This window comes from Pelophylax lessonae (assembly GCF_965119305.1).
Source record: "Pelophylax lessonae genome assembly, chromosome: 7".
Taxonomy (NCBI): Eukaryota; Metazoa; Chordata; class Amphibia; order Anura; family Ranidae; genus Pelophylax; species Pelophylax lessonae.
In genome coordinates this window covers 95,843,150-95,869,677 of record NC_138774.1, presented here as the reverse complement: position 1 = coordinate 95,869,677, position 26,528 = coordinate 95,843,150, and the positions used below count along the sequence as shown (strand labels likewise).

The following is a 26,528-nucleotide window of genomic DNA, read 5'->3' as shown; positions in this document are numbered from 1 at the left end:
GGATCTAATTGGATTTAACAATCATGATCAATGTTAGAAAGTCTAATGCCCTACACTGCTGGAGCCTGTTCCCAGATATAAACAGAAAAGAATCCATAGTTTCAGTATTTCATTAAACCCATCCGTTTCCCCAATACAATTTATGCAAGTTTAATACATAATAAATAAATGCTTAACATCCTATTCAAAAATGAAATAAAAAAATATACAGTATATATATATATATATATATATATATACAGTATATCTATATAATAAAAATAGAAAACGTGTATTATAAAAAAAATCATTTATGTGCAAGCACCTAAATGCACCCCAATCACTGCTATTTTTAAATCCAGCTCTTATGGTTACTAATCAAAAATGCACCTCAATAGAAATTTTTCCTTAGGATCAGTAACTGGTGGCACTGAAGGGCACTAATAGGTGGCACTGATAGGTGGCACTCATGGGCACTGGTAGGTGACACTGATGGGCAGAACTGATGATGGGGCACTAGGTGGCACTGATAGTTTCAGCGTGAGAAAAAAAAAAGCAGATTACCGGGAGCACCTGAGTCTCATGGAGCGCGCAGGCAGCTCATGCACGGGAGGACATAAATGGATGCCCTCCTGGAAATTTAGGCCCGCGCTGTAGCCGTCTTTCAGCTAAATAGCGTGGGCAGGAACATTAAATTAAGTTAAATACTATGGCTCCTCATGGATTCAATGAAGAATTTGAATTAAACACCATCATCTAAATCAGGCATGTCCAACCTGCGGCCCCGAACCGCAGGCAATGCGGCCCACCCAGGGCCAGCGCTACCGCTAGGCAGTGCACCTCGTCCTCTACCCGGCTGTCTAGGTGTCTGTGGGGGTGCAGCAGCAATCAGCACCGTGCGGGCAGCCTGAGAGCCTGGGACTCTCAGAAGTGGAGAGGAGAAGAGCTCCACTATGGCCTCCTTCTTGACCCCACCCCCTGAAGAGGTGAGAAGGAGCGGGCGCAGCGTACCCTGTGCTTGCAAGGCATGGACTGCTCCAACTTCCTCTTTGGGCTAACGTGAGGCCTGGAGCCGGAGGACAGGCCGACTGGGGGCACAAAGGTGTGACACAAGACGGGCAGGAGGGGCAGGCTACTGCGGGAGCCGCTGGAAGTGGAAGAAGATCAAGGAGACAGACTGGCATCATGGCATGGAAGGTACTGTCTGTAATCATACACAGACTTGGCCTGCAGATTGGCAAACAGACACTCTGGGACAATGGGGAGGGACTGTAGCTAGGGACAGGGCTAGGGGTCTCTCTCATCTCCCCCCTCACTCCCCTCTCTCAGCCCTCCCTCTCTCCCTAAGGACATGACATTTTCTGGCTGCCTATGTCATATGTGCTAGGGGTGCAACTAGCCCCCAGCACATAACTGTAAATATCCCAGCATGTGCAGTGTATCTGACTCCTACCACCATCACCACTTAAAATCACTATAGTGGTCATGGTGGTTAGAGTGTTCCTTTAATATCTCTCAGAAGAATTAAACCTCTGTATACTGATTCCATTTCATTTGATCATCCTCTAGTTGTGTTAAATTAGTGCTGGGGGGGTTATTACTTATATAACCCGTAACTATGGTATATATTTTATATGCGGCCCGAGAAATTTTCTCTACACTCAATGTGGCCCAGAGAAGCCAAAAGGTTGGACACTCATGATCTAAATGATTCTCTTTTTACCACATACTGGTTCCTTACATATACCCATGGTCATTCCTTTAAATCAACCCACAAAATGCAGGATCCAATTGGCCTACATGCACTTACACACAAGCCATATTGGACTTCATCTCCTTATCATAATACATCCCACCAATTTTTTTAACCATCATTTATATGTACTTGTACAGGCACATGTGTGGTGTTTTTTAACTATTTTAACTTATTTAATTTTTTTTTTCAATTTTTCATTTTCATTTTCTCTTTTATTATATTTTTTATTTTAGTTTTCAATTTTTATTTTTCCTTTTTTATTTTTTAATTGTTATTTTTTATTTTTCCTTTTTTATTATTTATTTTTATCCTTTATATTTTTTCTACTCGTTGTCCAATTTTCATTTCTTATTTTTATTCTTATTCCCACTTTTTTTCATTAATAAAGATTTTTTTCATTTATAAAGATCTCATTCTTTACCCCTCCCATTAAAGATTTTTATATTGATGTTACTCCATTAAAAACAATTCCACCACCAAACAGCCCAAGTCCCAATAAGCTGACTGAGCGGCTTTCACAATTCATAGAATGCCTCTTTTGACGCCTCTGGGAGTCACCACCCACATTAACTTCACCCAAGTCACCTATAAATCACGTCCATCCACACCTGCCCCTCTTCCTATTGGTTAAAAAAGGGACGGAGCCCTGAAACGCGTAACCACACCCCCCTCTACGTCCCTGCGTCATTCTTGTGGAGACCAAAATCTAGCTGGCCATCCCAGAGCAGCTGACAAGTCATGGATGCTGATAAACTGCAGGGCAGATGGCGCCCCTGCCTGACCTAGTAAGCAATCTGGCATGCTGCTGCATCTGACTACCTGACACGTTCCTAGATACAGCTCCAGCACCAGAGTGCACCACCAATCTTTCCCACCCTCCAACCTCTGAGCAGTCTGGCACTTACCACTGGAGCCATGGCTACCCTCCCCTCTGCCTGACACATAGCCGCTGTCATACTTCATCCCCCGATACATCTACACAGCCATCTGTAGCCGCTGACATCCATCTGAGCAGCCGGACCCCTAATCTGCATTCTTCATCTCATTGCATTAGCTGCCCTCCACAGACCTCAATCGAGATCCTCAGTCCCTTGGATGCCCGGTACCTTTTCCTTTCCAATAGTGATTTCACTTTTATTTCCCATTTGTATTCATTTTTTTAATGTGTCTTTATTTATATTTCTTTTTTTACCCCCAGCATGTTGGTGCCCATTCCCTCCATTTGTACTTTTCCCATATAGGTTTTCAGAACCTATTTTTTAGAGGTGCTGCCTTCACTTGTGCTTCATCTCCCGTCCACCCCTCCCTCCCCCCCACACAGTAACGCCATTGTGTCTTAATCTTTATCAGTAAATAGGAACACCATAAGGCTACATGTACACGGGACGTTTTAAAAAGTCCTTTGAATGCTGTAATTTTACAGCTATGTAAAGGACGTTTAAAACATCCGTTGTGTCTCGTTTGCAGCCGCGTTTAGCAGCATTTAGCGGGCGTTTGCGCTCAGATTCGTTTTTAGAGGTCAAAAATAATTCCCCTTTAAACAGGAAAAACGCAAGCGCTAAACGCGGGTGATCGCGTTTGGTCACATTTTGCGTTTGAAACGCCGGTAAACACACGTTCTAAACACCCTGAAAGCAAATAATTGCTTTCCAAAAAACGACACTGAACTCAACTGCCTGTAAATGACTGTAAACGACTCAGTGTACATGGACAAATAAGATAACATAGAGGAGGGTTCAGGGGCTTCTGAAAAAATGCCCAACTGCTCCTAAATGTCCGTTTACAAGTAGCAGTGTACATGAGGCCTTACAGTATAGTTAAGGCAGAGCAATAAACAATTTTAAACAACATTGTCAGAGTATCTTGCAGGGAGCTGCCTGCGGTTAAACCACAAAGGACGCCGGTTCTCTTGACTCCGGGTCATTTGGTAAAGGTTCAGCAGCAGGTAATGATTCAGGGGCCTAAAGGTGGCAAGGGACCAGATGTGTCTTCATTTTCTCTTCTCTTGAGAATTTGATTAACTCTTCAGACAGGTCGGTACAGTCTATGGTACTGGATGGGGTAGACGGGCCCTCCGGGCTGTCGCCAGTAAAGTCATTAAATTCTAAGTTCTGGTGAAGCCTGAGACTCGACTATGATTGTGGTAGGAACCACAGTTGGGGCTTCATGCATCTGGGGCAGTTCTGCAGCATTAAACGCCTCCTGGTCATCGGCAGGTCCCTCTGGGCAGTCACCCCCTAACACACAAGGTCTCAGCATATTCTAATGAAGTCTCTTTTTCATGGGGTCAGGCCCCTCCGAGACCAAGTCATAGACTGGGGTAGGTGGGAAAGGCTACACCACCCAGTATGGGGTGCGTTTCCACTTGGGCTCCAGCTTGCTTCCTTTGGTGTGTTTGGTGTTCTTTATCAAGCATATGTTTCATGTGTTCCTCAAATGTCTTGGAGAAGATGATAATATCATTGAGATAAACAAGCACAGTCTTGAAATTAAAATCCCCAAGACAAGTGGAGTGAGGAAGGGTTGGAAACATCTGTCCAGTTATTATTGCTGACAGTGGCAAACTGTCACAGTATACTCTTCTTCCTGCACTGGTACAGAAAGTGAAAAACATTTCCCAGCTGGGTCACAGATAAAAAAATTGAGTGGTCCCCAGTCTCTTAACAATAAATAGACACAGTTTGGGCAACATCAGACCTAAAGTGGAACGTTACACATAACAACTTGATAAAAAATAATGTTCTTTAGCAAGGAACATACATTTCACATTAATAATGATGCTACCAAAATGAGTGTGTGTTGTACATTAACTCCAGCATTGCTCCTATTTCTTCTTGCTGGAGGCTGCAATTTTTGCTGAAGCCCAGGACCCCATGAACAGCCATAAATCATAAAACAGAACTAAACCCATCAATTTAATGGTTTCTAAAAACAGTTACATTCCTGGAACGCCGGTGTTCTGCCGAAAACTCTAACTTGCAGATTTTGACGAGTTGGCTGTTTTGACAGAACACCTGCAGCGTATACACTACGGTACAGGACGAGTTGCCCGTTTTGATAGAACTCCGGTGTAACGTTAAAAAACCCTACCTCGTGAAAATTCCCTACCCTCGTCACTTCCTGTGCACCTACATCATGGAACAGCTGAGTAGATTTCCTCTGCGCATGCTCAGAGCTGCAGGGGGTAGGGCATTTTTACGGGGTAGTGTTTTGTAACGTTACACCGCATCAGCTGTTGCCGCAGTTACATTAAATCATCTCCGCTCTAACCCCTCTGACTTCCCTGATCTCGGCTCCAAAATGTAAAAGCGACGGCGGGTCTATGAAAATATAATTCACGGAGATCGCGGCTCCGTGATTTATATTTTCATAGACCCACCCGCTGCTTTTATATTTTGGAGCCGAGATCAGGGAAGTCAGAGGGGTTGGAGCGGAGATGATTTAATGTAACCGCGGCAACAGCTGATGCGGTGTAACATTAAAAAACACTAACCCGTGAAAGTTCCCTACCCTCCGGAGCTGTGAGCATGCGCAGTGGTAAGCTGCTCAGCTGTCCAATGACGTAGGTGCACAGGAAGTGACGAGGGTAGGGAATTTTCACGGGTAGGGTTTTTTCACGGAGCACCGGGTAAGGAGTAAAAAGGTTGTCGTCACCTTGGAGGCAGCCATTTTGTTGGTTATTAGCGGGCAGACTAACAATGTCCACTTATTATATCATGTACTGTAGTATATTTGCTGTTGGTGTTCTGTGAAAACAGCCAAGTTGTCAAAATCTGCAATCATTTCTGCTGTAGAGTCACCGTAAGTGACGTGGTTGGAGATTTTGGCGAGTTGGAGTTCTAGGCAGAACACTGGGATTGCTAAATGTCACATTTGCTTGTGTCCTCAACCAAACTGTCAACCCATCAAATGGATGGGGTCATAACTGGTCACATGTGCTGCACCATGGCAGCTACAGATCAAACAGAAGCAGCTTCCTTGGCTGTAAAGGATAGGAGGGTTAAAATTATGCTTTAAAGCGGTTGTATACTCAGTAAAAAAAAACAAAAAAACCTGAAGGACAAAGGCATAATGAGCTAGCATGCATCGCATAGTAGCTCATTATGAAATACTTTCCTTAAAACGAAGCCCCCGACACGGTCGTCTGGACAACGCTAAGGGCGCTGTCATGTTGCCTCGGCGTCTCTTCCTGGTTCGGCGGCTCCGGCGCTGTGGGTGGCCGGAGCCGCAATCATACCTCCCAACAATTGAACTTCGGGAATGAGGGGCACTGAAAGAGGAACAAAACCTGCGGCTAACAGTGGGTGTGGCTAATCGCTTAGCAGTGGGAGGGGCTTAAGGGATAGGGTAAACAAATCCCAGACTTCCTAGTACTCATAAAATATGCTTTGATTGCTCAGCCTACCTTAAAGAAGAACTTCATTAAAATAGTCAGAGACTGCATAGCAACCAGCAACTGTTGAGACAATGAAGACTTTGGTGAGAAGTATATAATGTACAGTATTGTGTATTTAGTGCAGGAGAGTGTAATGTACAAAATGCAGGAGACAGGAGCATGTAATGTACAGAATGCAGGAGACAGGGGCATGTAATGTACAGAATGCAGGAGACAGGAGTATGTAATGTACAGAATGCAGGGGTCGAACTCTGCACCATCCACCCCCCCCCCAGCTCTATACACCTCAAATGCCCACCCAGCTCCATCCACCCCAAATGCCCCCAGCAGCTCTATCCACCTCAAATGCCCACCCTAGCTCCATCCACCCCAAATGCCCACCCTAGCACTATCTATCCCAAAACCCCATCCAACCTCCAAACACTCCAAATGCCCACCCCAGCTCCATCCACCCCCCCCCATCCAGCTCCATTCACCCCATATGCCCACCCCAGCTCCATCCACCCCAAATGCCCCCCAGCTCCATCCAACCCAAATGCCCCCCCAGCTCCATTCACCCCAAAATGTCCACCCCAAATGCCCACCCCAGCTTCTTCCACCCCCCATCGACCCCAAATGCCCCCTGCAGCTCTATCCACCCCAAATGCTCCCCCAAGCTCCATCCAGCCCCTATGCTCCCCCCCAGCTCCATCTACCCCAAATGCCCCCCAGCTCCATCCACCCCCCAGCTCCATCCACCCCCAAATGCCCCTCCCCCAGATCCATCCAGCCCCCATGCCCCCCAGCTCCATCCACCCCCAAGCTCAATCCACCCCCCATGCTTCCCCCCAGCTCCATCCACCCCCAAATGTCCCCCCAGCTCCATCCACCCCCAAATGCCCCCCCCAGCTCTATCTGACCCTCATGCGCCCCCAGCTCCATTCACCCCAAATGCCCCCAAAGCTCAATTCACCCCAAAAGCCCCCCAGCTCCATCCACTGCCCATGCCCCCCCAGCTCCATCTACCCCCCTCAGCTCCATCTACCCCCCCCCCATGCCCCTCTCAGCTCCATCTACCCTCCCATGCCCCCCTCAGCTCCATCTAACCCCCTATGCCCCCTCTCAGCTCCATCTAACCCCCCATGCCCCCTCTCAGCTCCATCTACCTCTCCAGCTCCATCTACCCCCATGCCCCCCCTCAGCTCCATCTACCCCCCATGCCCCCCTCAGCTCCATCTACCCCCATGCCCCCCCCCCAGCCCTATCTAACCCCCCATGCCCCCTCTCAGCTCCATCTACTTCTCCAGCTCCATCTACCCCCCCCCCCCCCAGCAAGTAAGTATAGTAGTTAAAATCAGACCTCAGATCAGCCGCGTCTTGCAGAGTGGTGTGCTGCTCCCCGCCTCCTCCTCTGTGTACATGAAAACACAGGAAGGAGGAGGGGCGGGTTCAGTGCACTCCACTCTGCACTGTGTCAGAGGCAGCCAGGGACTGAGACCAGCTGACGTGTTGCTCGCGGCGTGCGGGAACCAAGCCACCCGTGCTGCCATGAGCATGCCGGGACTCTGCCCTGATTCGCCGGGATCGCGGGACACGGACCATTTTCCGGGACGATCCCGGCGAATCTGGGATGGTTGGGAGGTATGGCCGCGATGACGTTTTTTCTTTCCGGCAAGGAGCTCTGAAGGTCCTTCAGAGCGCATGCGTCGCTGACGTCAGCGGCTGCATGCAGGGCGAATATCTCCTAAACCGTGCTGATTTAGGAGATATTAATTGTACCTACAGGTAAGCCTTATTATAGGTTTACCTGTAGGTAAAAGTCAAATAGCAAAGTATACTACCGCTTTAAGGCTGTCAGCAGACTCAGCAGTGCCTAAAAATGGGAGAGCAACTGAGCATGTGCAGAACATGGCTAGACAGTGTATTACTGTATATTAAACAGTATAGACACTTATTTGTAATGTTTTAAATTGCTACGCCTGCAAAATTTTCTGACTAAAGTTCCACTTTAAGACACCGCAGGGAATATAAATACTGCATAGCGGTTCTTTATAACCACGCCCAGAGATCCTTCTCCAATCACCCCCTGTGTTTGCTGTCTGATCGACCAATGGGGAGACAAAACTGAGACCTGACTGCAACCAGAGGATGGCTTGTCAGTGACGCGCCGACTGATTGGCTACAGCACACGCCGATCATTGCTGAGCGCGGCTTCCAGTAAGGAAGTGAAAATGAACTTTAGCGATGATTGCCATGCCCTATACCCAATCACATGTGCTGGCTCGGCTCCACCGCGCCGTCCCTTAGCAAGGGGGCGTGCCACTACGCCGAACCTATTTTATCTCAACTCCGCCTATCCCGCCAGCCGCCCAATCACTATGTTGTGTAGGAAAAACGTGGCCGCCCTCTGTCACTAGGTACCCCGCCCACCTTGTGTTACCGGGCTGTGATTGGCCAGGTTGTGTGTTGGAAACGTCAGGGCCTCGCTGTTTCCCTCCGCTCTGCTCCGGTGCCGGGCGGCAGTAGCAGCAGCATGGCGGCCGGGAGAGAGAGCCTGTCACACCGCTGGATCCGGGGAGTGGGGCTGCTCTACCTGTGTATCCGTGGGCCGCGCCTCTATAGAGTCTACCGGCTCAACCATAGCCGAGGCCGGGCCCGGGAGGAGAGCGAGTCCGAGCCTTCCTGGGTGAGAGGACGGGGACATTGTCCTGGGGAGAGGGGGGGCTGGGCACTGCTATGATCTCTATGTATGTCAGTGTAAATATTCTTCATCATAGTACATGACAGCTGGGATGTTACCAATAGTAACCAGTGAGGCTCCACCTCTCAGGAGACAAGGATTCTGATTGGTTTCTATGAGCAACAGCTCTAGTACTTTTTCTTTATTATTAATCAGCCCACAACATGTGCTCCAGTCTCCATTATTTATATATTAACCCAGGATAGCGGACACCTATAGGATAAGCTGTGTGATCTACTCTGCCTTACAATACACAATCCAATAATGATCTATGCTAGAGCCCCGCAGCCACCCCTATGGCCCTTCACACCTGTGCTCTGCACATGCTCAGTTGCTCTCTATTTTTAGGCACTGCTGAGTTGGTAGAGGCCGATCTGCTGACCGCCTTAAAGCAGAATTAAACCCTCCTATCCCTTACAGCCAAGGAAGCTGCTTCTGTTTGATCTGCAACTGCCATGATGCTGCCCATGTGATCAGTCATGACAAAAGCCATTTAATGGTTCAGCAGTTTGGTTCAGGACACAAGCAAATGTGACCGTTAGCAATCCCGGCATTCCAGGAATGTGACTTTTTTGAAACCGTTATAACTATGAGTTTAGTTCCACCTTATGATTGCTGATCAGGAGCTCTGGGCTTGAGCAAAAATGTCCCAACAAGTAGAAACAGGAGCAATTCTGGAGGCAATTTACAGCACACACACATTTTGGTAGCATTATGACTGGAATGTATGTTCCTTGCTAAAGAACATTATTTCTTATCAAGTTGTTGTGGAGAAAGTTCCACCTTAAATTGTGGATGTAAACCTTCACATCTACCCATTGAAGTCAACAGTCTCATTTTGTTGTATTTCTATTAGAGCTGCACGCGATTAATTGTTAAATTTCGTTTCCCCCCCCCCAATCATAAAACTGCATTTCCTCAATTCATAGACATACAGAGCTGTTCTCTGCCCACTCACAGCTAGCCAAAAAAAAAAAAAGCCTCAACGTTTATCAACATTGTTAAAGAGGTTGTAAACCTCAGAATTTATTTTTTTAAAGTCCACCTGAAAGAGAAACACATAATGAGCTAGTATGCATCGCATACTAGCTCATTATCAAATACTTACCTTAGAACAAAGCGCCGACCGCTCACCTCTCTCATGGGTGACATGTTGTGTCACCCTTCTTCCGGGTTTTGCGGCATCTGGCCATCTGATTGGCTGGACCCGCGATTACGTCACTGCGCGCGGGAGCCGACGGTCACGGCACGGAGCTCTGAAGGAACGGCACCCTGTGGGTTCCCGCATCGCTTTCAACTCGCAGGCAGTTCACACTGTCATATGTGGATAGCCGGGGGTGTCAATACAAAGTTAGACACCCCCAGATCAGTTCGCATATCGCAGTGCAAACTGTCAGTGTAGACATGAATTAGATTGCATAGGCTTGAACACCCATGCGATCAGATTCTGGTGCGGACCCAAAAAAGGGTCCTGTGCGAATTGTGTCCAAATGCAGTGCGAATTCCGCCATACAATCTTTATGGCTGAATTCGCACCGCAGACATCGCATGTGATTTGCAGAGTAGTGCACTCCGAATCACATGCAGTGTCTGTCATTGCATATCTGTGAACCGGCTCTAAAGGAGGGCAGTTTGACCTCTTAAAGACTAAGCCTTCTTCTATGACTTGTTGCTTACAAGTTAAAATCTGCATTTTTTTGCTAGAAAATTACTTAGAACCCCCAAACATTTTTTATATATATTAGAGATCGACCGATTATCGGCAACACCGATATATCGGGGACCAATATGCACTTACCCTGATATATCGGAATCAGCCTTTTGATTTACCGATATTTCGGGAAAGTGCATGTACCGGAGAGATGCCAGCAGCTAGAGGCATCATCCCAGTACCGGTGTCCATAGCCGACGTTCGGCTGACTTGTAACGACAACCGATGCGGCTGTATATGTGTGTGTAATATATAATAAAAAAAAAAATATTTTTTTTTTTTGTCATCTAAATTCCTTTCACCTTCTGTTCAATAGCCAATCAGGAATTGAGAGGAAATCACTGCAAAGTGAGGGATCCCTGTGTAACGTTAGAATTACCTACCCCATGAGAAAAACCTACCCTCGTCCCTTCCGGCCAGGAACAGCTGAGCAGCGCAGCAGTGCGCATGCTCACAGCCCCGGATACCTAATGGGACAACTGAGGAGCTGACTAGTGCGCATGCTCACACCCCCGGATAAGTAATGTATCAGCTGAGGAGCTGACTAGTGCGCATGCGCACAAGGATGAAATTATTACTGTGTTCCGTGAAAAAAACCTACCCACGTGGCGGTTACATAAAACATCTCGGCTGCAATACGAGTCATCTCCGCTCCTGTCCCTGTGACTTCCCTCAACTCGGCTAGTAAATATAAAAGCGGCTGGCGGCTCCGTGATTTATCTTTTCATACACCCGCCGCCGCTTTTATATTTACTATCCGAGATCAGGGAAGTGACAGGAGTGGAGATCACTCATGTTGCAGCACAGCTGTTTTACTGTAAACGCCGCATTACACACACTGCCGTGCAACCGGAAGTGACGAGGGGTAGGTTTTTCTCACGGAACACCCTGGTTGTCATCAGAGCTAGTGTCCCTGATGGAAGATTTTTCTTCCTGCTCTGGTGACAACCCAAAATTTGTGATATTATTATATTTTTTTTTTTTATTATTTTTTTTAGTAAAAACGGCAGGACAAATAAGAGGGTAACTCTAACAGGGGCACAGAGTGCAATAAAAGCTGAGGTGTTCTAATCCCTCGCCACTCTATCCAAAAAAAAAAGTTTTGCTTTGAGTTATACTTTAACTACTTTGACCTTTATACTTTAACCCATATTGATATATATATATATGTGTGTGTGTGTGTGTGTGTGTATATATATATATATATATATATATATATATATATATATTAGTAAATGTCCTGAACTTCAAGGGGAGAAGGGTCAGTTCACACCAGAATGTGGTGTGCGGGAAACCCATGTCCCCTGCATGTTTCCCATACCATGTTGAAAATGCACTGCACTTGCGACCACGTGGTAAAACCACTGTCACTACAGGGACACAGGAAACAATGAAGTGTATGTTTTGTACACTTCAAATAAAGATAGTACAAAAAAAGGGAGCTGTATGATGTACTGAATCATGCACCACACTCCCCATTACTATGTGAATACAGCCAAAGGATAGGTTGACCTTTCAGAGCATGTAACATGTTTACACTCATAATTTGGGTATAGCATGTAACATACACCAGACCTGCTGCACCCCTCTGTGACATCAGGTGGGGGTTCTTCTCCCCACACCCACTGTCACATTTTGAAAATAGTGCAGCTGTGCGGGGCTCCACCCACAGGGCCGCATCATTTATTCACATTGATCTGTGAATGAGAGAACTACAAGTACCATCACTACTGCAGCTAACAGCTTGTAGTTTTTTTCAATGGACTGCAAGGTTACTGATGAGGGATCTCATAGTTAATTTACAAGGCCTGCTGCTTGTAAACAGTTAGCCTGTATTGAAAGTAAAGGCTGAAAGCTGCAGGGCTTGACTGCAGGATCTTGGCATTGCACCCCTGATCCACTGATACTTTGTAGGCTCTTCCTGCAAATATATGTTAGTTTATTATTTTTTTCCCAAGAGGTGATCTTATACTTTAAGGGGTAACTCCAGTTTTGTGGGGGGAAAAAAAAATAGAAAATAAAGAAAAAAACAATGTAGCGTATACAATTACGACACAAGTCCAGGGGTAGGGGAACCCTGGTCTAAGGGGTACAGAACAGGAGGAGTCCTTTAAAGAAGGACAGAAAAAATTAATAGTCATTTTTAGTAACAGAAAAGCCGTCCTAGTGAATAGGTTTCAGCATGGTCAAAGTTCAGATTTGAGTGGTCAAGGGAGGAGGCTGTTACAGTATACTGTATATATGTACGCCCAGGATAAAGACAGGTCAGGTAATTACTTAAAGGGTGACTCCAGTTTTGTGGGGGGAAAAAAAAAATCAAATAAAGAAAAAACATTATAGCATATACAATTGTGAAACAAATCATATTGTAATTGAATGTTATTAAAAACGACTTTTCCTTTTCAATCTGCAGCCGCTGTAATTTTCTGCAAATGCAATGCAATATGGCTACCTGGAGGTGTTCTGTACACAGAATGTATACTGACCACACCCCAGAAACATCATTTCCTGCTTGTGTGATTGGCTCACCAATTTCCCCAGAAGTCTGCCTAAGAGTCAAATTTCTGGCATCCCCTGTAACAAAAATGTCATTTTTGGTGAGATACTTCCAGTAGGAGCATGTCTAAAGGGATGCAGACCCAGCAGATGTCCTCATTAGAGCCCTGCAGCTGAAAAGCTGATAATTATGAAAGCACTCCCATTAGACCCACTCAGCACAAAGGAACAAACAATGATTTATTCAGAATAACAAAAGCTAGGAATCTGCCACAAAGCAATGTTAACAAACTTTGTGGCAGATTCCTACCTTCTGTTATTCTGAATAAGGGCTCTTTCACAGGGGCGATCCGATCAGATCCGCCTGTCAGTGTTTTTAGGCGGATCTGATCGGATCCTCCATGCAGATCTATGGGGCAGCGGATGTCAGCGGTGACACCCGCTGCCATCCGTGTCCGATCCTGTCCGTGAAATCTGGACGGATGGAAACCCTATTTTTCCATCCGTTCAGTAATCGGATCGGATGAGAGCGGACAGGCGGTCCGCTCTCATCCGATCCCCCATAGAGGGCAGCGGGGGCTGAGACACCTCCCTCTCCGCTCTGCAAGCGGAGACGGAGCTGTCATCCGCCGGCTCAGCGGGGATTGCGGATCGATCCCCGCTGAGCAGCACGGATCCGCCTACGGAGGCGGACCGTGTGAAAGAGGCCTAAATCATTGTTTGTTCCTCTGTGCTAAAATCCTTGTAATGTATATAGATCATCTAGAGGGGAATGGTTTTTTTTTTTCTCAACAAAAGTGAAGTTACAATTTAATGACACTCTAAACGCAGTGCGTTTTCTTGCACTGGATGGCATGATATAGTAGTACCATGCCATCCCATGATGTGCGTTTTTTAATGTAATGCATGCACTACTTTTTAATGTTACCCGCACTACACCTGGATCACGTATGAATTGTATAGGAATGCACAGTGTGATTCATGTTGTGAACTGGTCCTAAAACAAGCTGCAGCTGTTATTTGGCTGCATTCATTCTCTTTAGCCTTTCTTTCTTTTCCCTCATGGATGGTGGACGCAGTCTGTTGGCAGAGGTGGTACTAACTGTTGAGTCCTAGTTGGGGCAATAGTCAGGATTGACCAAAAGTAAAAAATAAAGATGCCACCTGATAGCAGAAGCCCAGTCCATGTGAGAGGAATTTTCTTTGTTATGGAGAATTGACTTTACATAATTTGGGGCCTAGGCTACACTTTTTAGTGCCCCCTGACCAATGAGAATGCCTTGTTGGCCAATACTGTCAGGGCTGTATAATGAAGTGTCAGTAATCTGAAACAGTAGTGAACAAGCACGTGAATTTGTGTGAAACAGGTCTACCGTATCCATTCTGCTGTGCCTTGTACCTGTATATGCACGAATAAAAGAACTTCTCTATCGAATTCCTGGTGGTGTGCGACCAACTCCACCATTCATTCTTGTTGTCCAATACTGTCAGGGCTGTATAATGAAGTGTCAGTAATGTGAAACGTGGTGGAAGGAGGAGACGTGAGAAGTCTGGTTGTGGTCGGCCCCTAGGCAGCACTTTTAGTTTCATTTAGTCGGTGCGCCTTCGCTTTATCAGATTGTATAGTGAAACCTGCAGCCGGTTTACTTTGATGGTGAAACAAATGAGCTGATTCTACCAGTGTGTGGGCTGGGGAGATCCGCTCTGCCAAGGGTTCAGTGAACTAAAACTGGGCCCAACTGTGTGCTTTTTTAATACCTGATAAATCAGTCTGTATCGTCCATTTGGAGGCTTTAATTAAAGCGTATATCAAGCTAAAAAAAAAAAATGCACATTTTACCCATGGTGTGTGTGTTTTTTTTTTTTTTTTTTTGGCCTCATGCTTATGCATATTAACTAGTGATCGCCCGATATCGGATTTTCGTTACCGATATTTTGGCCATTGAATATCGGTATTGGCTGATATTTTTTGTACATTTAAAAAATAAATTATTTTTACATATGACAGGCATTGCTGTGGAGGGATCTGGGGTCTAATGGCGCTTTTCCACTGCATGGAACCGTACCGGTTCGGCACCCTTTTGTGCTTTTCCACTGCATGGTACCGCATGGTATAGGGTCGGAACGGTTCGGTACGGTATAGGTTTGCTTTTCCACTGCATGGAACCGAACGGTACGGTACGGTACGGCCCTGAAAAAACAGTACCTACTCGATTGTGGTTCCAACAGGTACCAAACTGGTACCATATCCCACAATCCTTTGTATGCAGTCACTACTAGCCACTGATTGGTCAGAGAATCCCACCCACCCCGTTGTTATCCCACCCACTTAACTTTAGTACTGCTTTAGTGGAAAAGCAAACCTATACCGTACCGAACCGTTCCGACACTATACCATGCGGTACCAGCAGTGGAAAAGCAAACCAGGCCAAGCAGGGCCGAGTAGAGCCGAGCCGGTACTAGCCGGTACTTGCAGTGGAAAAGTGCCATAAAAGACCTCAAACCCCTCCTCTGCACTTAAAGGCATTCAAAACAGCCAAGTTTGGCTGTTTTGAATGCTGTCATTTTTTTTAAACTGGCGCGGAGGACCAGGAAGTGATGTCATGACATCACTTCGGGGTTTTTACATTGAGACCCGATCAGAGCCGAATGTGGCTTTGATTGGGTCTTTGGCGGTGTCCTGGCACTCGGCTCTGATTGCCTCAGTCTCTAGCCATCTGCCATCCAGCTCCACCTCACCAGCTGAACTTAATTCCGCCCCTCCAGCCTTCTGCACTGCAGCTCCTCCCATGCTCTCTCCGCTCCGTCTACAGTAAGACTACAGTACTTTATTTGATTGCCTGGGGAAACTGGTCCGGGTCTTGCGGTGGGAGGGGGGACGTCCCCTCCTGATCCTTGTAATGACAGCCGAGCGGCTTCTCTGCCGCATCAGTTGTCATTACAAGACAGCCAACCGCCGGCTATGGATGCCGGTACCGGGGTGATGCCTCTAGATGCAGGAATCACTCCGGTACAAGGACTTTTCCGAAATATCAGTAACCTCAGGGGCCGATTCCAATATATATCAGGGAAAGTGCATATAGGCCCCCGATATATCGGCTTTGCCGATAATCCGGTCGATCCCTAATATCAACACACGTATATACACTCCAGATTAAGCGTCTTCTATGCTGGACTTTTCTGCCAGCTCCTGGCATAAAGATCCAGCATAAATAGGATTATTTTATATGCCCACGTGCATTTGACTTTATGCTTCATGGACACGGCCATACTGGGGTGTACAGCGCGCAGAGCCTACGTTATTGACTTTTCCAGGACTTGCTGCTGATGCTCATTGAGATGAAATGAAAAAATATGGCTCTAGGCTATTATGTGCCTGGGGTTTCGTAAAGTACCTACACGCACGTGGGCGCATGCTCCAAACGCACATGCCTGTTCGCACGCGAGTACAGCAGCATCTTCTAAGTCCTCTCAGTGGGAGCCTCTATGCAGCAGCAGTGGGGGGATCCCAGGAGAGTAATTACACGGGCTCTGCATGCTCTATGGCCATGTGTGTGAAGCCTTACGCTTTTCCTGCTGCTGCTATAAGGTTTGCTTGGAATGTATGAAAAGCCTTTTGCTTTTTACTCGGCACTCTTCTGGTGACCATATAGAAGTGGATCACTTGAGTTCATAAACGATGATTGTGCAGCACAGATTCATATCCTCATTGTAGGAGGAATAATTTGGGGGCTATTATTTGTTGTTAATAGATTATTTAAAATGTAACCTTTACAAATTAATACTTGCCTGCTCTGTGCAGTGGTTTTGCACAGAGCAGCCCCAAACAACCTGTTCTGGGGTCCCCCGGCAGTGCTTCTAGCATCTCCTACGTCCCCGCCCCCCCCCCCCCCCCCGGCTGGGGCACTCAGAAGGGAGGAGCCAGGAGCACTGCCATTGGCTCCTTCTGCTGCTGCCAATGAAATCCTGTAGAGAAGAGAGCCTTTATGCCTTGTAAGGGGAGAGCGAAAGCAGCGCCAGATCAATATTGGGTTCAGGTAAGTATTTAAGGGGGGATGCAATCGGGTGAAAAACCTTCTGTCTTTACAGATTTTAAACCCCACCCGCTAGGGACAATTTTGGGTATCCTAGTATTCTCACCATTTCATATGCGCAAATCGTTTTTAAGTCTTTGTCTATTTGGGATTTATTTACTCTACTTGGCGTCATCTTTTACGATTGACAGAAAATTTGGAAATTGTGTGTGCATCAAAATCAATTTGGGGGGGCTTTGCTTTCAGAAAATGTATATAATGTTTTTTAAAGTGGAAAAAATCTGAATTTAAAAATGAATTGCGATTAACAATAAGTTACTTGTCCCTTGTCCTGTCCCTCCTGACGATGGGAAACCTGTGCCACCATAAACATAAAACCTTTTTCAAAAATTATCAGCTGCAGGCATCATCTTCTTTATCCTGTGCCTGGTCCACTGGCGATGGCTTGCCTGACCTCGCACATGTTCCCTACTAGGTCCGACGGCACAATACGGAGCTTGCTTTTATCTAGTACACGTGCTGCACAACATCTTGGACAGCTTGTAAAAAGCCCCACTAGATCTTGTACGGCACATGTGCAAGATCTCCTTGTAAAGTGTTAAAGCGGAGTTCCGGCCTCAAAATCGAAAAAATCGATTTTGGGCCATCCGCTTGCTGAGTGCAACCTGAAAAAGAAATGGATACTGCTGATTTTATTTATTTATTTATTTTTTTTGTCACTTACCTTATTATAGAAGAAAATATACTTACCTTCCTTCTTTCCACTTCCTCCCTCTGCGGCCGCGGCCCGCGCCGTCTCTTCCGGTTTGCGATGACTCCAGGGAGCTGAATGTCATCGCTCCCAGGAATCAATGCGCCTGCATCGGCCCCGCTCGTCACTTCCGGTGCAAGTGCGTCATTCCCTGCTATACAGCTTCTGGGCATGCCCAGAAGCTGTGCAGGGATGCTGCGCTTGCGCCGGAAGTGACGAACGGGGCCGGTGCAGTGCATTGTGAGACTCCGACGTCACGGAAGAGGACATGAAGAGAGACGCTGTGGCTTCAGCTGCCCACACCGGAGATGGCAGCGCTGGAGAAGAACTTTTCAAGGTAAGTATTTCTTCTTACAGGTAAGTGTGACCTGGGACAGTACAGAGACTATCCATTGTGGAATGTACTAGCCCTGACTGTCCTGGGGGTATTTTTAGGTAAAATATACCCCAGAGGCCGGAACTCCGCATTAAATAACATAATCTTCCCTGCGGGCAGATGTGTGGCCCTGACTACATCACCAGTGCCTCTAGAGACCAGGAAGTGAAAACGTATTCAATGCAAGTAATAGAAAAATGCATTTTTAACACACTGCACACCAGGATGATTTTATTTCGGCATGCAGAGCTACATGCACCACTCATTTTTATTGTTATGGATTTGGGGGGGCTGTTAACCTTTGAAATATAAAGAGTGCAGAAAAAGACCCGTTCATTTGCCAAAAATGCACTCCACTTTTAAGCCCTGTTTTGTGCTGACAATGCACTGCATTTTTGTGGATTGAATGGTGTCAGCCCTGCCTAGTAACATTTTGCTAAACTACTCAAGCTCTTCGATCTCTTCAACATAATGACTAGTTGTTCTGTAGTCCAGGATAAGAACTAGAAAGACTTTGGGATAACACAAGAAGTGTGTTATAACTTCAATGGTATATTTAAAAAGCAAAAGGGAGCAAAAAAAGATTCATTGTTGGGTTTTACATACAATGTAACAGTCTGTACTTTGTGTCTCCATCAGGAATCGTTCTATCAGCCCAGAGCACTGGAGAAACATACAGATAGCATCTTGGCTTGGGTGAGTTGTTTCCACATAAAGGGATTTATTTATTTTTTTTTTGGATTAAGGCTACGTTCACTCTTTTTTTTTTAAGTGCGCAGCTTTTTCTACGTAAAGCCTCTGCAGGCCTGTAAGACATTACATCCCCAATCAGCAGATCATGGGTGCGGCCCCGCAGTTCATTGAGAACTACAAACCATTGGCCACAAAAACTGACCATACTTGAAGTTCATTCGCTCACAAAACTTTGTGAATGAATGACATGGCCGCATCGGTGGAGCCCCATGCGGCCGCAATGTTTTTAAATTCTGACTGTAGGTGGGGGAGAATATCCCCTGCCCTCTGTCACATGGGGGGGGGGGGGGGGAAGAGGCAGGAGCTGGAACATATGTTACATGTTCCACCCTAAATACAGGTGGAACATGTCTCGAAGGTGAACTTTAATATGCCAGACCCAAACCATCACTGGTGCAGGCAATTATTTTCCTAAAGCTTGGTACACACTGTCCGCTCCAGTCGGAGCCGCTATACTCACTATGCAAAGTTAGTATAGTGATCTCCCCTGCTGAGCTGTTGTGTTCTGACACGGGGAAGGCCCCCCCCTCCCGCCAGAACACTCCGATCAGCACTCTCCACCATTGGCTGAGAGCACTGATTGGGAGACGGTCAACTGCTGGCTTTCCAGCATGCTCGTTCGAGAGAAGCTGGCCAAACGGCCGGCTTCTGATGGACAGGGTGGCATACACACGAGCCGAATGTCAGACGTTTTTTTATGGGCTAATGTCTTCCAACATTCGACCCGTGTGTACGGGGCTTAAGTCACATAATTTGTTAATTACCTGTGTGACCTTAATGCGTGTATATGGGTAACCTTAGACTAGCCTCTGTGGCTTCTGCTGCTGGTAAATATATTCCAGTTATCTATCAAGATTGCTGATTGCTGTGCCTGACATCCGTAACTACTAGAAGGGAAATCTCTACCTCTTTGTCTAGCGGTTTCCTTGGAGTGCCACTTTAAGGACTCATGTCTATGGGTCAACAATTTGCTGCATATTTATAATTTCTTCTGATCAGAATGAGGAAGTATTGTGTTCTATGGACCAATGCAGACTGCTTCATTTTGGTCTTCAGAATTTAAGTTACCCAAAACTATAAAAATTAGCAATAGCTGTCCTATGTATGAATTGTATTTTACACTGTACACAGGTAAACATTGTGTAACTTCCAGTGTACCTGGACTCTTATAGCCTCTCCCTGAAATGAGTCATTCTTGTAACGTAGGGGCAGAATGATCTCAGCCTTCCGTCATTCTGAATCAGCTGAGGGTAATTCTTGGCATGGGTTGCCATTTGAAAGACTTGTTCAGGGGAAGATGTGTGGCAATAGTGTGCCACTGGTTACACACATTTACAGGCGGTCTCTGAGCAGCGACTATGGCACCCAATACAGGCTATGCACACTGGACACATGTAAACATTGCAGAAACATAAATGTGTGCAGACCACTTTTATTTTGCTGGCAGCAAAATCCTGTGGAGACGTGACCATATACACTACGTGCATGGGCACTAAACCCACCAATTGCACTGTTTCCTAAAAGGAAGTTCAAATTAGATATGTCCAATATTTTGTAATTTATATCAATGTTGTTTTCTGCTGTGTTTTCTTTTACATTGTGCCTACTAGTGCAAGTGGGCACAATGTAAAAGAAAAAGGCTTTCAGCGCTGTTTGTAGAAAATTGTGCAGCAGTGTTGTCACCCTGTGGCCAGGATAGTCTTAGATGCTGCCTCTGTCGCAGTTGCCAGTGCCCATATATCTGCTCTCAGCCAAACTTCCAAGCCCCAAAGGGCTCGTGTTTTAGCTGATCTTGTGTGTAGCGCCATTGTAACTGCGGATCTAAATGAAGGTTAACATGTCTCCATTGTTGGCTGCAGGATAGAAGGGTGTAATTCTGCTTTTAATGTAGCATAGGGTTGTCAGCAACCTGAAAATAGTTTTGGCAAACTAAGGCATTTTATTACAAAAGTAACGGTATGGCTGCCACCACCCCCTTCCCATAGCATAGTTTTTTTTCCTGTTATTCCTGCCAGCAGTATCTGGTATTTTTCCACTTCCTTTAACAGGCTTTCAGCGCTGTTTGTGGAAAATTGTGCAGCAGCGTTGTCACCCTGTGGCCAGGATAGTCTTAGATGGACTGTAAGTAGCAAATAAATTACAGCTTTACTCTAGCTAATGGTTTGAAGTGGGGTTCCACTCATTTTTGTGTTTTTTTTTTTTTTTTTTAAAGTCAGCAGCTACAAAAAGTATAGCTGCTGACTTTTAATAAACACACACTTACCTGTCCCACGATCCGGTGCCGCCCTAAGCCTCGATCCTCACGGCCCTTTCCTCTTGGCGGCACCGGAATCTCTAGTGTGGGACAGCTTTCAGCATCACAGCCGGGTGTGCAATGCACATGCGCGAGTCGCGCTGCGTGTTGTGAATGGCCAGGCAATCTTCTGGGATCTGTGACGTGTCCCAGAAGATTGCAGGGTGGGGGAGAGGAGAACTTCCACTCGAGCCGCCTAGGCAGCCCGAGTGGAAGTGGGAGCAGATACCGGTCAAATCTAGGTACCCGCTCCCCCCCCCCTAAAAAACAAATAACATTCCAAATGTCAGGGTGTCAGCAGTATGTACTCTTGGGTGGAACTCCGCGTTAAGCAGTTGTAGCAACAGGCTTTTGTGTTTTTTTTTTTTTTTTTTTTTTTTTTTTAGAAAAGCCCAGAGACAATATTTATATTGTTTGTCCCAACTCTAGTAACTGTCACTTGCTGCTGGACAGCTTAATCTGCATGTAAAATAAAAAAACGAATTCTATGAAATAAAAAAAGGCACTTACTCTGAATACTGCCATTACAGGTTATCGCATACAGGGGGAGCTTTACAAAACCTGATTCATTCAGAATCTGGTCCAGCTGTGCATGGTAGCCAATCGGCTTCTAACTTGAGCTTGTTCAATTAAGCTTTGGCAATAAGACCTGGAAGCTGAATGGTTGGTTTCTATGCAGAGTAAATCATTTTTGCTATAGTGGCTGTTTTAATGGATGCGTGTACAAAGCTATTTTGTTTTCTTTTGTGACTGGTGTGTTTTTACATTTTTACTTCTCTTTCTCTATTGCAGGTGTCTGTCCTTTGGACCATTTCTTACTACTCATCCCCACTTGCTGCCTTTTACATGTACCGAAAGGGTAAGCCAGACCAGGGATGGGCTTTAATGCGCTCATAGGGGTGGAAAAATATTTGAACTCTGATTGGATGTTAAGGGTAGCACACCAGTCTACTTTTATACTGTTTAAAAATACAAATCCCATAGTGTAAGCAGTGTAGTTCAAAAACTGCAATATTTGTTGCTGATTATTTTCTGTTTGTTGTAGGACATATGACAGTCACCAGGCTGGTACTCCTAGGACAGTATGGCATGACGCTGCTTTTCCTGCTGGCGGGAGTGGCGTGTCTGAGAGGTGAGAGGCTTCAAAGTAGAAAAACTTATACATTTACTCTATTAAACACAACATGATAGCTGTATGGGGCCCTAGCAAGCAGATCTCCTTCTACACTGGATCGGCTTTGACAATCCCAGCTATGCTTTTTAGCTAAGCAGGTACAGACCTGTACACAGTTACATTGTCTGTGTTCCTGTGTAGAAGCCACCAGAAGTCAAGTGTCAGAACATATTTGGGTCATGGACCTCCCAGTGGTTTTTCCTCTGAAATTTATTGTAAGTTTGAAACCAAAACTTTTGCTGAAAAACTGAACGCTGTCACAACTAGAAGTGTGGATCTCCCCCCCTACAGATGAAAAGATTTAAAATAGGTGGACCCCGGGATTTGGTATTCTGATTTATTGGGTTGAAAACAGATTATTCATTTTGCCCTGGCATTTTCGTCTGCATTTTTCAGTGATTAGGTTTGGGAAATGTTATCCTTTATCCACCTTTCCACCTTACCAACTCCTCAGGGTCTGCCTCCCCTCTCTGCCAATCCCTACACTGGCTCCCGATTGCTCAGCAAATTAAATTCAAAATACTAACCACAACATACAAAGCCATTCACAACTGTGCCCCGAGTTACATTACCAAACTTCTCTCCACATATCACCCAAACCGTCCTCTCCGCTCCTCTCAAGACCTCCTACTCTCAAGCTCCCTTGTCTCCTCCTCCCATGCTCGTCTCCAGGATTTCTCCAGGGCCTCTCCCATCCTCTGGAACGCTCTACCTCAACCTGTACAGCTATTTCCTACTCTAGCTGCTTTCAGGCCATCCCTGAAAATGTATCTCTTCGGGAAAGCCTATCGCACCGCCAACTAATCTTCTATCAGCTCATTCCCTACTGTTACATCTTCTTGTAACGCCTGCCCCTCCCCTTTAGATTGTAAGCTCTTCTGAGCAGGGCCTTCTTAATCCTCTTGTATTTTATTGTATTGTAACTGTATTGTCTCCCTTTTTTATATTGTAAAGCGCTGCATAAACTGCTGGCGCTATATAAATCCTGAATAATAATAATATATACATTTCTTTTCTTTGCAGGTTTGGGCAGATGGACCAACCCTCAATATATTCAGTTTATAAGCCTCTTACAGAGCACCAGAATGGATAACTGTCCAGAAAACAAGGTGGTTTACCTGTTTTTACTGTATGTATGTAATAGTTGCAACAACAATTCTTATATATAAAATGTTACTCCCAACTGTGTGTAGTTTAATGAGCAGATCAGCATGGCTGTTGGTTTTTTTTTTTTTTGCTGTCTGTGCCCCCAGGGCTGCTGATAGAAATCACGGGGCCCTGTACAGACTACCAGAAAGAAAACATTAAAGCTATGTTTCAATAAAAATACAATAAAATCATTACTAGCAGACACAAATGCAACATAACTCACAGAATTCCTGCTAAATCTAAAAGATGAAACTGAGTTGATATCTCTTGTGTGTGAATGAGGTCTTGGGGCTCATTTACATGGGTGCTATGGTCTGTGAATCAGTGGTTCATTTATGTGGCTTGAGTCACCAGAAGCTATATGAACACAGCTGCAGGTCCTAATTTGACGGGAGGGTGTACAGCCCGAACACACAGTGTGCATTTGGGGGACTGTTCACCTGCACACCTGCCCAATTCGGGCCTGCGGCTGTGTTTGTTCAGGCGATGCATCCCCATAGAATGACAGACGGCTCCAGCCCAAACCCCTCCTTCATACAGCCAGAGTACCTGTGGGAATGAGCCCCTAACTATATTTCTCTAACCTAAAAAACAGATCCCTGCAGAGATGTGCTGTCATTACTAAGAGGGATTCCATCTTCATCTGGTCTTCTCTCTGGGTTCTTGGGCTCCAGTCGTTTGGCCAAACTGTGATGGTGTAACTCACGCATGCGCGCGTGGGTGTCATGGTCACAGCACAGCTCTCTCAATGGATGGTATGTCATCCATTTAGAGCGCAGTGCACGTGCGCTGGTGCTATCACTGGCTGCTACATTTAGGAGATTTTCACTGTACTTGTAAGCCCTATTATAGGCTTACCTGTGTGTATATATAAGGTAAAAAAAATGAGTTTACTACTGCCAGATCAGTTAGTAATTGGGTAAATAAAAGGAGCTGATACATGGATGCAGAGGGAACTGAATGTGAAGGGGAGAAGAAGCAAAGTTGTATAGATCAGGAAGCAATCTGAGGAAGAGGAATGGGAAGCCCAGCTACATAAAGCACACTAAACTGCAACTGGGACAAGATAACAGGCAGCTATGGAACCTGTGTAACTGTAAATTCTTCACCCCATGGGAATGCAGCTGGTCAGCTGTGACTGTCGGGAAGACAGAGCAAAGGGGGAGAAAGATGAAAAAAAATATACAGGCTTGGACAAGGAGTATAGGAAGAACTGCAGGCAGAGAAACAGTTACAGAGATAACAAACTCTGGAGCAGAGCTAACATTAGAGCCAGTGCTGGGAGGAGGGGGGCACACAGGGAGGGGGATTTGTGAGGGACAACTTTCTCTTTCTCAGCAGATAAAAGCTGGCAGCAGGGAGAGGGGGAGAGATCAGCTTTCAGCTGCTAGAGGAAGATTTCTGTAAATGTTGTTCATCACTAATCCCCCTGTGTGCTCGAGCCCCCTACAAGAGGACCAGTGGTTCCCCCCCCCCCCCCATCAGTGGCCCTGTGTGCCCCCATTGAGGAAATCCACCCTCTGTATTTGTCTTGCTTACCATTATCATTGAAGGTGAAAGTAAAAAATTCCCAAATTTTGGTTTGTGTAAATAAAAAACACTCGCGCCAATCACTGTGAGAAATGAAAATTTAGGATTGCTGCTGTGAATAACCCCTAGAGGTGAAAATGGAATGTATATGTAATATTGGATATTACTTCAACAGCGCATATCCTGAAGCAGGGTGGTGTGGAAAAGTGCTGTGTAGAAAATTAGTGTAAAAAACGGTTAGTGATACCACACAGCACTTTTCCACACCACCCTGCTTCAGGATATGCGCTGTTGAAGTAATATCCAATATTACATATACATTCCAAATTTTGGTTTGTCCTCAGAAAAGTAATAGAGGGGAAATCTTCCAATGGTGACCCTGGTTCTGGTGACCTGGGGGTCTCCAATGAATCAACTTAATTCCTCTTACTTCCTGTGTGGCTATGGGATAGAAATTCTCAGCAATTGGGACAATAATAGCAAAAAAAAAAATCTGAGGGATTATAACCCTCCCTTACTCTATTTCTAAATGGGGGGGGGGTTTCGCCCTTAGTTCTACTTTAAGTGTTAGCACATGGGCTGGTATCTATTTTACATGCATTTATTCAATTGCTTTTCAAAAGATCAAAACATACAAAATCAAGAGGAATTTGTTTTATTTTGGCCAAAATGTTAGGTCACCAACTGTGCCAAAGGGTTCTCATTTCTGATAAGTCCTACACTAGCACTTTACACAGTACAAACAATTGATGTCACAGTCGTAAACCACCCAATGCATTCATTTGTGGATGGGCAACGCTTTTAAGCCTATGTGATATGCATTTTAAACATGTTTTTATCTACTCCTCGCAAGGCAACACAAAATATGAGGTATTTGCATTTTGGCTGAAATATGTTAAGTCTTACATAAAGTCTCAGGTTTTTTTTACTCTTATATTATGAAGTTTTTTTATTTTTTTTTTTTTTTTTTTTCAGGTTTAAATTTTACTATGAAGCTCACTTGCATGTATATTCTAGGAGCCAGGAGCTTGGGTGACATGAACCTGACAATATTTCTATCTCATTCACAGAAACTTCTTTGCAATTACAACTTTGACTTTCGCAGTTGGCCAGTGGATTTCCGATGGGATGAGACAAGCAGGTAAGACACCCTGTCCAAGTATGTAGACAGATATATTTGTGGGGAAAAGCCAAATAAGTTTTGGCAGACACTACAGCCATTTGATAATTATAATGACTTCCATTTGTATTGTGTAGACAAGCGATAAAATATGCAATATGCTTTAAAAAATGCGTCTGTCTGTAGAATTGCGCCAAACTACGGTTCCCTCAAGTTCTCCATGGGCAACGCTTTAAACGCCTTTACAGGTTACTAGTTTAGAGATACACAGGAGGCCTGGTGCTAGAATTA

General features: G+C 45.5%; 1 protein-coding gene across 1 annotated transcript in view; it reads left to right on the top strand.

Annotated features, from left to right (window-relative positions):
- Window positions 1-8,553: 8,553 nt before the first annotated feature.
- The window catches only part of ABHD16A (abhydrolase domain containing 16A, phospholipase), a 54,780-nt gene continuing 36,805 nt past the window's right edge, over window positions 8,554-26,528 (top strand). Inside the window, exons 1-6 of the mRNA XM_082264003.1 lie at window positions 8,554-8,796; window positions 18,858-18,914; window positions 22,057-22,123; window positions 22,310-22,396; window positions 23,462-23,547; window positions 26,188-26,258. Of these exons, the coding sequence (XP_082120129.1) occupies window positions 8,644-8,796; window positions 18,858-18,914; window positions 22,057-22,123; window positions 22,310-22,396; window positions 23,462-23,547; window positions 26,188-26,258 (521 nt within the window). The 5' untranslated portion in view covers window positions 8,554-8,643. The remainder of the gene's footprint in view (window positions 8,797-18,857; window positions 18,915-22,056; window positions 22,124-22,309; window positions 22,397-23,461; window positions 23,548-26,187; window positions 26,259-26,528) is intronic.